The sequence below is a fragment of the Mirounga angustirostris genome, unplaced genomic scaffold, assembly GCF_029215605.1.
Source record: "Mirounga angustirostris isolate CCGP_5_RB_7025 unplaced genomic scaffold, mMirAng1.0.hap1 SCAF_7, whole genome shotgun sequence".
Classification (NCBI taxonomy): domain Eukaryota; kingdom Metazoa; phylum Chordata; class Mammalia; order Carnivora; family Phocidae; genus Mirounga; species Mirounga angustirostris.
In genome coordinates, this window is record NW_026991715.1 from 46426710 (window position 1) to 46440126 (window position 13417).

At 42.1% G+C, this 13417-nt stretch overlaps 1 protein-coding gene across 6 annotated transcripts in view; it reads right to left on the reverse strand.

Moving 5' to 3' along the window:
- DEPDC1B (DEP domain containing 1B) overlaps positions 1-12067 on the reverse strand; it is a 458815-nt gene extending 446748 nt beyond the window's left edge. The window contains exons 1-2 of one of the 6 annotated variants that reach the window (XR_008507514.2): positions 11641-11805; positions 1902-2167 (exon numbers count right to left, since the gene is read on the reverse strand). Coding sequence is in view for 5 of the 6 variants with exons in the window: in XM_064596149.1 (XP_064452219.1) it covers positions 1902-2167; positions 3522-3590 (335 nt within the window). In the remaining variant the exon portion in view is untranslated. Of the gene's footprint in view, positions 1-1901; positions 2168-3521; positions 4072-11199; positions 11347-11640 lie in introns of those variants that run through there. The other 5 variants (XM_045895294.3, XM_045895283.2, XM_045895287.2 and 2 more) reach the window with 5 other exon arrangements.
- Positions 12068-13417: the final 1350 nt, after the last annotated feature.

Genomic DNA, 13417 nt, shown 5'->3' on the forward strand with positions numbered 1-13417 from the left:
TTAGCGTACAGAACTTTCACCCAGGAAAATGGAAAGCTAAGAGTTTTCAGGTGATAAATAATAGAAGAAAATCCTGCTCCCTTTATGATTAACAGGTATTACAGAAGGTGAAGGGAAAATCATTATTTAATAGACAAATGTAATCTGCCTGTGCACTTGATATTTTAAAGGGGGGACACACGATTAAGTCTTCATAGTGACACGAAGCATGCTCTGACAGTGCTGGATGGTCGGCTCCTAGAGCATGCTCCGATTTCCCTCCCCCGAGGACTCTGAAAGCCTCCTGGGACACAATGGATGTTACCCCCATTTAAGTTCACAATAGAACAGATTGGAAGTTGCTCATCCAGAGAATTTTTTAGAAGTGTTCTAGCTAAGTTGTGATGGGGTACAAGTATTTACAGTTTCCCAAGAGAAATAATCACTTGCGAATTCCCAATGAGGTATGGCAAGCAGAACCAGGGCTAGAGTCTGCTGCCTGATGCTAACAAAACACTATCGTCTCAGAATAAGCTAAAATCACCCAAGATCCTACTTAAAAGTTGGATGAGCAAGCCAGAAATAACTGCCAAATGGAGAGACAACTAATTGCCCTGATGACAATCTTGATATCTGGAACCTGAAGATTGTCAATGAAATTCTACAAAGAAGTTCAATGCTGGGGCACCTGGGTGGCTCAGTGGGTTAAGCCTTCGGCAGTGGGTCTGCCTTCGGCTCAGGTCATGATCCTGGGGTCCTGGGATTGAGCCCTGCATCAGGCTCCTTGCTCAGTGAGGAGTCTGCTTCTCCCTCTCCCTCTGCTGCTCCCCCTACTTGTGCTCTCTCTCTCTCTGTGTCAAATAAATAAAATCTTAAAAAAAAAAAAAAAAAAAGAAGCAGCAGCTCAATGCTAAACATGCAGCAATGTCTGGTCTTAGCCTTGGTGTTGGAGGCCACCCTCACACTGCTCTGCGACCTCTCCCAGCAGCTAGCCCACAAAGGAGCCAAAGAAATGGTTCAGGTAGGAATAAACAGGTTTTTCTCTGCTCAAAGCCATGGGGCTCAGCGGCCCCAAACTGCCTCACTAAATGTGTTGTAAGAGCATTCTTCATTTTTCTTTCAGAGTAAAAGAAAGCCAATGTTAAGGGTCCATATTCTCCATTTCTTCTTTTAACCTCCCTTCAGGTTCTCAGCCCTCTGGGGGGCCTCTCTGTCGATAACTCAACGCTTTCTCTTCTCAGGACACGTGCAGCTTCATTCCTCTTTAATATTCCCCCAGTCCCTGAAGCTTAGGTAGCCGCCCCCCCACCCCCGCCACCTCCAGCAATAAAACAGCCTAGCATGCAGTGAAAAGGAAAGTCCGAGCAGAGAGACATGCATATTTTCCTTGGATCATCGGACGGTAAGTGTCCCATCACAAAATAGCACCAAAACATGAGCAAAAACATTTGGAGAACAGAGACATACATTGCCAGGGTTCAACTAAGACATCAGGGAATTCTAGCACAATTCTTCATACAGGCCCCGAGATGTGCTTAAAGATCAGACCCACTCTGCCACTAATCCCATGAATACACCCCTCTCGCTGCTAGAAAGGCCCACCCCAGAGCTGCTCTTTCACCCTTTCAGATTCTCGAGGACCCCTGTAGCCCTCCCCCCAGGTGTGCAAAAGGCATGAACGGATGTCCTTTCTGAAAAGTCACTGCAACTAAACACGGCTAGGGGGCGCTCTACGGACTCAAGAACATTGCAACAGGTTTATGGTAACAACACACGTGGTTCTTCACTCAACAAATCACAAGTGTGAGCATCACTCCACTGGACAAGAGAGATTATTCCACACGAGGAAGTTTCAAGAGACTGACCAGATCCAGTTGTCCTCCCTGTAGTCCTCCCCTTCAGGGTAAACTTGTCACCCTTACCTGTACAAGTGACGATTGTCTTCAAAATCTTCCTGACCCCATTTTCCCTTGATGTCTTCAATAACATGATTCTTGAGGAATTTTTTCAGCAGCTGAACTGTTTGTTTGCGGGTCACTTCAGGGCCAAAGTTCTGACTGCACCTCAAGAGCTCATGCAGCCAATCCACAGCTTCGGCCGCCGTGAAGCAACGGTCATAACTTTTGAAACGACAGCGATGTTTCCGTAAGGGCATCCTAGCACGAAAAAGCTCAACTGTTTCATTCCACTGGGAAAGAAAGGGCGAAAAGCATTTAGTAACCAACTGATTTTTTTAAAGGTTATTACGTCCCAAATACTTAAGATAATGAATGCAGTTCTTCCATTGAAAAGACTGCCTTGATGACAAAGACTTGAATTTTTTTTTTTTTTTAAGTAGACCCTATGCCCAGCATGGAGCCCAAGGTGCGACAAGAGTCAGACACTTAACTGACTGAGCCACCCAGGCACCCCGTGGAATCATATGGTTTTTACTTCTCTTCTGGCCTTCTTATATCTACATTTTATTTATGTTATTCATCCATGTTAATGTATGTGGCAGAGTTCATTTTTATTGCTATGCAGTATTCCGTTGCATAAATAAATCACTATTTATTCTTTTTTTTTTTTTTAAGAGAGAGAGTGTGTGAGCGGGGTGGCCAGGTGGATCGAGAAGAAGGAGACAGAAAATCCCAAGCAGGCTCCACACGTAGCATGGAGCCCAACTCAGGGCTCAATCTTACAACCCTGAGATCATGACCTGAGTGAAAATCAAGAGTTGGTTGCTTAACCAGCTGAGCCACCCAGGTGCCCCACTATTTATCTTTTCTTAAGTTGATGGACATTTGGGTTGTTTTTTTCTAAGAACAGTGCTCCTATGAACGTGTTTTTTGGTCAACATATATATACGTTCTGTTGGGATATATACTTAATGGAAATTGCTGGTTTATAAGGTGTGCATATATTTAACTTTTGTAGAGGTTGCCAACCTGTTTTCCAAAGTGGTTGTATTGATTTATATTCCCGCCAGCAATGTATGAGGTTTCCAGTTGCTCCACATTCTCATCAGCACTTAGTATTGACTATCTTTTTCATTTTAGCCATTCTGTAGGCACGTAGTGGTATTGCATTGTGGATTTCTTTTGTGTTTCATTTCTAATTAATAAGGTTGAACATCTTTGCATATATTATGGTAAATTTGAAGATCTTTTCATGTGAAATGCCTGTTCAAGTCATTTTCCTTTTTTTTTTTTCTATTGGAGTGTCTGTCTTTTCATTTGTGTCTTGAGTTTTTTGTTTTCTTTTGTTTTAGAAATTCTAGTTAAATGTTATCCTACATGGGCTTGCCTTGTTTCTTGTGTGTGTTTTAAGATGTTAAAAAACTGTTTAAATCTGGACCAACTTAATTTGGAGGATGGCATATAACAGTGTCAAATTAAGTAGAAAGATTAATATATACCCAAGGCGAAAAGATGTTTGAATTTGGCTCCAAGGAAGACATGATTCGGAATCAGAGTGGAATTCAATTGCAACAAGTTAGAAGGTAGTTAAAGAAAGTAGAAAAAGTGAAAGACCAATTAAGCATTTGCTTGCTGAATCCTTACTGTATGTCGGGCACTATGCTCTATGTCCAGGGTGTGTGCTTGCACGGACCCCACCTTGGTCCTGTACATCTCCGGTGTTGTGTGGAAGAAGAGTGGACCATCATTTCAAACAGGGTTGGGCAGGAGGAATGAAGAGAAACCTGGAAGAAAAGGCCTGATCAGAAGGGAAAACAGGAGCCAGAAGTGGGAAAAATAAAAAGAATATGCCGAGATCAGAACTGTAGTTGTTAGAAAAAGATTTTCTGGCTTCAGTGGGAAGGGGGGTGAGAAGGAAAGATTCAGTTTGTGCAGTGATAGACCTGAAAGAGAAGGCTGGGAGAAGGGAGAATGGTTATGAGAGTAAGACTGTGAGTTTCCAGGACTTTTAGGAAGGTTGGCAGGAAGCCTAGGGTCCGAAAAAGCTGCTGGTGTAATTATGTAGGAAGGATACCATATGTGAACATTTCATTTAATCTAGGGAAGGCTGATGAAGGCGTGGATGTCTAGGTTTTGTTTTTTTAAATAGGAAAATATTTTGCTGAATTTTTAAACATGTTTTGACATCAGGCACTATGTCTCATACATCTCTCTTTTCTTCTCTCCCTATAATGCTTTTCATGTAATAAACAGTACATATTTGTTGAATGAAGTTAAATCATATTAAACATAGTGCCCTAAGAAGTGAATTAGGCATATTGGGCTCAGTTTTAGCCATAGTTTTGATCATTTGTTTCTCATGAATGTAAGAATCCATTAAGTTCACATGAAGGGACAACTTGGTGGTAATATCTCCAGTAAATACTTACTGAATGAATAGAATACATTTTTAAAAGTTATTTTTTTCTTTTGAGTGGGAAGGTTGTAAGTAAAAGATTTTCAAGGCTTGGGGCGCATGGGTGGCTCAGTTGGTTGAGCATCCAACTCTTAGTCTCAGCTCAGGTCTTTATCTCAGGGTCGTGAGTTCAAGCCCTGTGTTGGGCTACACACTGGGCATGAAGCCTACTTTAAAAAAAAAAAAAACAAACTATATGATTCCACTTACATGAAGTCAAAAAGCAGGCAAAACTAATCCATGGTATTAGAAATCATAACAGTGGTTACTTTGTATGGAGGTCAAGACGGAGAAAGGCAAGGGGAGCGTTAGGATGTTACCTATCTTGAGCTGGGTATCAGTTACATGGGGTGCTCATATGAAAACTTACTGAGTTGTACTCATTTCATTATGCCACCTATACGTATGAACACATGGTTTTAAACAGTCTCCACATATTTTTAATCATTGTTGTTGTTTTAATTCTCTGCTGACATCTAGCCTTTATGTTAGTCCTGATCAAGCACGTTGGGAGTGGGGAGGGAAGAAGAGTTAATAAAAAAGATTTTCATTTATTTTATGTTTATTGAATTATCATAATCATTATCAATTAAACTTAATGCATAGTACTTTATACATTATGCAATAAATGTAATGAAGACATGGGTCCCTGGAATCCCATATTTCAAACCAGAAGTAAATATGCCTATTAATTGATTCAAGCTGGTGAGTAGTTCCTCTACTTATTTTAATTAGGTAAGTAATAATGCACATTGTAACAAATTAAATGCAGAAGCATATATAAAAGAGATTGCCCAGTCTCTCTCTGATCCCACATACCTATCAAACATACACACACATATAGAATTTTCCCTTTTTAATGTATGTTACTTATTATTAGTATTGTTGTTTGCTTCCTTTTTTAAGAAATGTGATCAATCCTACTGTACACATTCCCCAACTTGTTTTTGCACTGAACACAGCACAGATGTCTTTCTGTGTCAATACCTGTAGATCTAGCCTAGTCTTATGAATAAATGAGTGCCATTTTACTTAACCATTTTCTTTTTTTTTTTAAGATTTTACTTATTTGTTGGACAGAGAGAGACACAGCGAAAGAGGAAACACACGCAGAGGGAGTGGGAGAGGGAGAAGCAGGCTTTCCCCCTAGCAGGGAGCCCGATGCAGGGCTCAATCCCAGGACCCTGGGACCATGACCTGAGCCGATGGCAGATGCTTAACGACTGAGCCACCCAGATGTCCCTACTAAAGCATTTTCTAACTGATGGGCATGGATCTGTTTCCACTTTGTTGTTTCAAAATATTACTTTAAAAACCCTGGGGCACATGGGTGACTCAGTTGCTTAAGCATCCGACTCTTGATTTCACATCAGGTCATGATGCTCTGCATGGAGTTGGCCCGACCTTGTCCTTCTTCCTCCCCCACACTTGCACATCTCTCTCTCTCTCTCTCTTTCAAATGAATAAATAACTTAAAGGACCAATGCTTTTATTTATTTGTGATAGAATGGATTTCTAAATTTTATCAGCATATTTAGATCAGATGTAACAATTCACAGTCCTACCAGCAATATCAGAGCATGCTGCCTTATCTGTGGCCATCACTAGATGTTACCATTCTCATTTCTGCCAATCTGTGTTTAAGAAATGATATGTCTGTATTTTGTTTTCATGTTCCTATCTTCATCTTAAGTAAGTTTCATTTATTTATCTGAGACTTGACCTTTTTCTATTGGGTTGTCTCCCTCTTTTTCTTAACCAATTTTTTAAAATGTTTAAATCTAGCATTTAAGTCAAAGTGCATAGAAGTCAAGAAAGTTAGTCTATTTTGCTCAGTTCAGTATCTCTACAACTGAGGACAGTGCCTCTCATATGGTGCATGTGCTTAATAAAGGTGTTCTGAATGAATGAATGAATATGGAATCTTAATCCTTTTAAAAAATATATTAGAAATGTTTTCTCCTGGCTTATCAATTTATGTGGTCTCTAGCTATATGAAGGTTTTGTTGTTGATGGTGATGTTAATGAAACAAATATATCTTTATTTTCTTTATAGCTTCAGGATTTTCCCCTTTAGGGGAAGGAAGTTATAGATTTCTCCATCCAGCGGTATTAAAAATATTTATCAAAGTTTTCTTTTAATATTTTAGAGGGATTTTTTTTAAATATTTGAATCTTCAACTAGAATTTTTTATGGTGGGAGGAAAACACCTCTAACTTTATTTTCTTCCAAATGGAGAGCCAATTATATCACCCTTTTTTCAATGAATTGAAATACTAAGTTACCTTACATAGTATCTTTCTTGATTCTGTTCTGAACTCTCTTTTTTATCCCACTGAGCTATTTGTGTCTTCCTATGCAATACTACACCATTGTGATTACAGTCAATTAATACTAAGTTTAAATCTCTGGTAGACCAAGGTTACCTATGGTCTCCTTTAAAAATAAATTTTTTTCCAAAAAAAATTTTAATTCTCATACTTTTACTCTTCTGAATGACCTTTTCATTCCGTGTATTCCACACACAGAAAAAAAAAACTATTAAGACTGGATTTTTACTGATTCTGTTGATAGCTGGTTTTCATTTCACACTAGAAATTTTCTAATAAGACATCTTTATCAAAGCTCATATCTTATAAAATTAATTTTTAATTTATTTATGTTGATTCTTAATGGCACTTATCATTATGGATTATATTTACTCAGTCCATGAAACACTTCAGAATTCTAAAACCTAGTGAGAACTATGGTCTCTGTTCCTACTTACTTCCAAAAATAATTATGTTGTAATTCGGCTACTCTGTCAAGAAAGAAGAATTACATTACCTGTAAAATACTTCAAAATTCTCAGTCACACTTAGAAGGAAAAGATCCTATGTCAACAAAGAACAAGACAGAGCTTGAGAATGTGATTTTTTTCCATGACATATTATTTGGAGAGAAAATCTTTATAGCAAAAGGAACAAAAGAGATTTGTTCATGATTAAAAAAAAAAATCACCTTTGTTTTATTTATTTATCCCTTAAACTAGGGATCTAAAATAAGGAATCATACAATTGTTTCTACTTCACATCATGAGCCAAACTACAAAATACAGCACTGAGTGTTGAAATGTGCTTCCTGTTTTTTTCTCCAGGATATTTATTCCATTTCCTTCCTTCTTAGTACCAAAAACATTGTGAGAATGGTGCTATCATGCTCTAGCACCTGGCCCGGGAGCGCAGAGACACCAGACTCTACCTCTAGCTGAACTTGCCACAGACGAGCACGGCAAACCTGATCAAGTCAGTTCACCCCTATAGGCCTCAAGAGAAGGAAGAAACTGGACTAGACAATTGGTCATGTCCATTCTAGTTCTCAAATTCAGTGACAGCTGTAAGGGTTTTAAACTTTACCACTTGCATCAGATGGTAGAGGTAACTCAGAATCAAGTTCAAAGAATCAGTAGATTAAAGCCATTTTTATAAAAGCAATTTTCTTTCTCCTCATTATTTCTATTAAAATGATGAACTACGGTTGACCCTTGAAAAACAGGGGTTTGAACTACATGGGTCCACTTTACATGCAGATTTTCATTGATAAATACAGTACAGTACTGTCAATGTATTTTCTCTTCTTTCTGATTTTCTTTTTTTTAAAGATTTTATTTGAGAGAGAGAGAGGAAGAAAGAGAGAGAGAGAGCAGGAGCAGAGGGGAGGGGCAGAGGGAAAAGCAGACTCCTCACTGAGCAGGGAGCCCAACGCGGAACTCGATCCCAGCACCCTGGGATCATGACCTGAGCCGAAGGTGGAGACTTAATCGACTGAGCCACCCAGGTGCCCTTCCTTATTATTTTCTTAATAACATCTTTTCTCTAGCTTACTTTATTATAAAAATACAGTATATAATACATACAACATACAAAATATGTGTCAATTGACTGTTTATGTTATCAGTAAGGCTTCCAGTGAACAGTAAGCTGTTAGTAGTTAAGTTTGGGGGGAGTTATACATGGACGTTCAACTGCGCATGGGTGGGCACTCCTAATCCCCACATTGTTCAAGAGTCAACTGTATTTGTATGTGGGTTACAAAAGCGAAAGCTATTTCAATGAAGATGAATAAGTTTCTAATTAACTTCCATATTCATCATGTAATGACTTAGAGTCTGTCATTTGATTTTTGGCAAAAAAATTTACCTAGTCCATAAAATGTTATTTTCAGATAAGACTTTGGTGCTTTAGAAAATGGAGCTGTACATGGTTTGAAACAGTAAAGGGAGTCATGAAAGGAGGAAGTAAAAGCCTACTCTTTATATGCCAATGATTTTCCCAAGCTTTTCCTGAAGACTGGGTTGAGGGTGATCTTGGGAGAAGGGCGAAATGATAAGTGGGGACAGGGAGATGGAAAGGTAAGCTGGGGAAGGTAAGTAAAGAGACGACTAGTCACAAACTTTGTGATTTACCTGGTAAAAGTTGTAAGACACAACTGAATTATGCTCCAGGAAACATTTATACATTTTATAATGAGGTTAAAGCATCTACAATGATGACGGAGATCACTGATAAAGCAGGAAGTCTCACTTTTTTAAAAAAATTTCCTATTGTTTTCTGTGCTTCCAGAATCTTGATTTAAGATCAAAGATCTCAAGTAGAATAAATTTGACAACTGAACTGACTACCTGGGAAGTTCTGGTAAAATTGAGGTGCTTTCCAGGAAAGAATGTCCAATGGAAAAAAGACTGTCTCTTCAACAAATAGTGTTGGGCAAATTGGATAGCCACATGCAGAAGAATGAAACTGGACCATTTCCTTACACCACACACAAAAATAGACTCCAAATGGTTGAAAGACCTCAATGTAAGACAGGAATCCATCAAAATCCTAAAGGAGAACACAGGCAGCAACCTCTTTGACCTCAGCAGAAGCAACTTCTTCCTAGAAACATCGCCAAAGGCAAGGGAAGCAAGGGCAAAAATGAACTATTGGGACTTCATCAAGATAAAAAGCTTTTGCAAAGCAAAGGAAACAGTCAACAAAACCAAAAGACAACCGACAGAATGGGAGAAGATATTTGCAAATGACATATCAGATAAAGGGCTAGTATCCAAAATCTATAAAGAACTCATCAAACTCAACACCCAAAGAACAAATAATCAAGAAATGGGCAGAAGACATGAACAGACATTTTTCCAAAGAAGACATTCAAATGGCCAAAAGACACATGAAAAAGTGCTCAACATCGCTCGGCATCAGGGAAATCCAAATCAAAACCTCAATGAGATACCACCTCACACCAGTCAGAATGGCTAAAATTAACAAGTCAGGAAACAACAGATGTTGGCGGGGATGCGGAGAAAGGGGAACCCTCCTACACTGTTGGTGGGAATGCAAGCTAGTGCAGCCACTCTGGAAAACAGTATGGAGGTTCCTCAAAAAGTTGAAAATAGAGCTACCATATGATCCAGCAATTGCACTACTGGGTATTTACCCCAAAGATACAAAAGTAGGGATCCGAAGGGGTACGTGCACCCCGATGTTTATAGCAGCAATGTCCACAATAGCCAAACTGTGGAAAGAGCCAAGATGTCCATCGACAGATGAATGGATAAAGAAGATGTGGTATTTATATACCATGGATTATGCAGCCATCAAAAGGAATGAGATCTTGCCATTTGCAACGAGGTGGATGGAACTGGAGGATATTATGTTGAGCGAAATAAGTCAAACAGAGAAAGACATGTATCATATGACCTCACTGATATGAGGAATTCTTAATCGCAGGAAACAAACTGAGGGTTGCTGGAGTGGGGGGTGGGGTGGGAGGGATGGGGTGACTGGGTGATAGACACTGGGGAGGGTATGTGCTCTGGTAAGCGCTGTGAATTGTGCAAGACTGTTGAATCTCAGATCTGTAGCTCTGAAACAAATAATGCAATATATGTTAAGAAAAAAAAAAAGAAGAAGAAGGTAGCAGGAGGGGAAGAATGAAGCAGGGGAAATCGGAGGGGTAGACGAACCATGAGAGACGATGGACTCTGAAAAACAAACTGAGGGTTCTAGAGGGGAGGGGGTTAGGAGGATGGGTTAGCCTGGTGATGGGTATTAAAGAGGGCACATTCTGCATGGAGCACTGGGTGTTATGCACAAACAATGAATCATGGAACACTACATCTAAAACTAATGATGTAATGTATGGGGATTAACATAACAATAAAAAAATTAAATTAAAAAAAAATGAGTGCAGTAACTCCTCCCATCCTGTTCCTATCTTTTCCTGGATATCCGTTAGGTTACACAGAACAATGAAACCAATTCCCAAATTATATGTGGCCATAAGTGGCAAAAGACCAAGGAGCGGGGTCCCTTCCCCCCAATTACCAGCAGACTTCCATAGAAAGCCTTTAAACACCTGCAATTACCTAACTGTCACCACTATTCCGTCGGAGTGATCCTGTAAAACGCAAATCACTAAAATCACTTGCTCCAGATCACAAAGAAATCAAGTACACCTCAGACCCCTGAATACCAAAGTTCTTCTCCCAGGAGAAAAAGCAGCACCCTGAACCCTCAGGGTCTGTAAAGGCTCTTTCAGAACATCTGTTCGGGGGCGCCTGGGTGGCTCAGTCCGTTAAGCGTCTGCCTTCGGCTCAGGTCATGATCCCGGGGTCCTGGGATCCAGCTCGCATGGGGCTCCCTGCTCGGCGGGAAGCCTGCTTCTCCCTCTCCCACTCCCCCTGCTTGTGTTCCTGCTCTCGCTCTCTCTGTCAAATAATCTTTAAAAAGAAGAAAAAACAAAAAAAGAACATCCGATGGGGCCAACCGCTGATTTAGGTAGGTGCTGACAGACCAGAAACGCTGGGAACCAGAAAAGCGGCCAAGACCCACCTGCGTTCCGGGCACCGTTAGAAAGCACCTCAGTGTCACCACAAGTGACACTCAGGACGGAGACACGCCCGGCCTGGGCTGCGGCGAAGGGTTAGTGTTACAAGGGGTGGGGACCCTGAGGTTACCCACGGGGCCCTTCTTCTCCGGGCTGCAGGCGTTCGATTCCAGGGGACAAAGGGGGTGGGGGTGGGGTCACTCTGTTCTTTCGGGCGCTTTAAATCGGAAGGCTCACTTACTGCCAAGAACCAGTCCAGTGTCTCGGGAACGAAGCTGCACCCACCCACTACGTGCCAAGCGCCAGGCCCGGTAAGCCTTTCTTTGAATATCGTCCAGAAAACGGCCGCCGAGGCCGGAACGGGTCCGGCCTCCATACTCGGGCCCCGCCAACCTTGCAGATCGCGGGGACCGCGGCGTCGCCCAGGCCCTGGCACCTCCACTCACCAGCTTGGTGGCCCGGTACGGACCGGGCCCTACGATGCGGTGCTCCATGGCCGGTACGCAGCTGCGGCGGCGGCGGCCGCCCCAGCGCCGATCCCAGCGAGCCGGCGGCGCCGCAGTTTGAATCGCGAGCCTGTGCGCTGCGGACGCTGATTGGGCGGCGCGGCGGCACGTGACGGGAACTGCGGGGCGGAGCCTCGGGGACGCGGGGATCCCGGCACCCCCGGGCCGCGCCAGGTAGGCGGCGGGCGGCTGGGCGGGCGTCTCCGCTTGAGGCTCCTGCGGCGGCGGGAGCTGGGCGCGCAGACCGGCCGGGGACGGAGTCCGCTGTCCACCGTCGCCTCGCGCGCGTACACCAGCGTGTGCGCAGACCGTGAGGGGCGCCTGCGCTTTGTCCGGGGGCGAACCTGGCCCGCCCACGCTGTCTCTGCCAGAGACGGTCAATGAAAGTGTGTAATTCGGTGACCGGAAACCGCGGGCTGGGGGAGCAAATCCGTGTCCGCCTTTCATGGGTAGAGTGAACGTGCCCGTGCTGCTAACAGGATTGGGACGGGTGGGTGGTGAAATGAAGCCCGTGCACCGCCTCTACAGTTGGAGGGACACTGAAACACTGGGTAAGGGGACTTGGCCCCACGGAGTGTCGACGGCGCGTCCGAACGATAAAGAGCTGGAAAGAGCCCCATTCACCTTCCCGTTTTTTTCTTTTGGTAATCTGTCCCTTGAATTTGAATTCTATGTTTTATATCAGCCTGAAAATTTCTGTCTTTTGACCTTTTGACCTGTGTTACTGCTCACAGTTTTCCCCCTAGGAATTGCTGGTCTGAGTTGGTCTGATTTGCTGCTGTTAAAAGGGACAAATGAGGTCACCGGTCTGTACCTGCAACTCGAGGTCAAAGCTCAAATCTGATTTTGAACTTTGAAAACTATGAAAACGTTCATACCCGGTCACCTCAGTGAGTACCCAGGATAAGATACCATAATAAAAATCTGGGTAAGAGACACCTGGGTGGCTCAGTCAATTAAGCATCTGCCTTCCGCTTGGGTCATGAGATCCAGGTCCTGGGGTCTGCTTCTCCTTCTCCCTCTGCCCTACGCCCCCCAACTCGTGCTCTCTCCCTGTCTCTCAAATAAATAAATAAATAAATAAATAAATAAATAAATAAATAAATAAATAAATAAATTTTTTTAAAGAAAATCTGGGTAAAAGATCAGGCTCCCACCTTCATAACACCCCTCCTACTTAGGTGCATTTTAGAAAGCCCCCCAAAATTCTGAGATGACATGTGTGCATTACTTTTTTTAATCAGAAAAAGCAATAAAGATAATATAAAAATAATTTTTACCTTCAAGGACTGAATCCTTATCAGAAAGGACTATAGTAGGGTACAAGAGAAAGAAGAAAAGTAACTCCAGAACCTGTCTGTCAACACCAGTGACCATTGTGGAACTGGGATCTGATACAAAACATCAAAACGTCATGCCCTGCTTCCTGAGCCTTTTCCCAAGAGTCCATCATGAGCTATAGACAAGATAATCCCTTTTACTGGAAAAACATCTCCAAATGATCTCCATATCAGAGGCCACAGTCTCTGTGAAAGTAGTTTAAATTGGGCTGCTGATAATCTACCAGTCTTTCAGCATCACATAAAAACAATTGGGAAATTTCTGTGCATACTCTTCTCTGCCATATTTAAGTGTGAGGCCATCAGAATCCTGTAGAAGCTTTGACTCAGCCCCTGAACATCTTTATAAGGTACAAGGAATACTGGCAATTTCACCA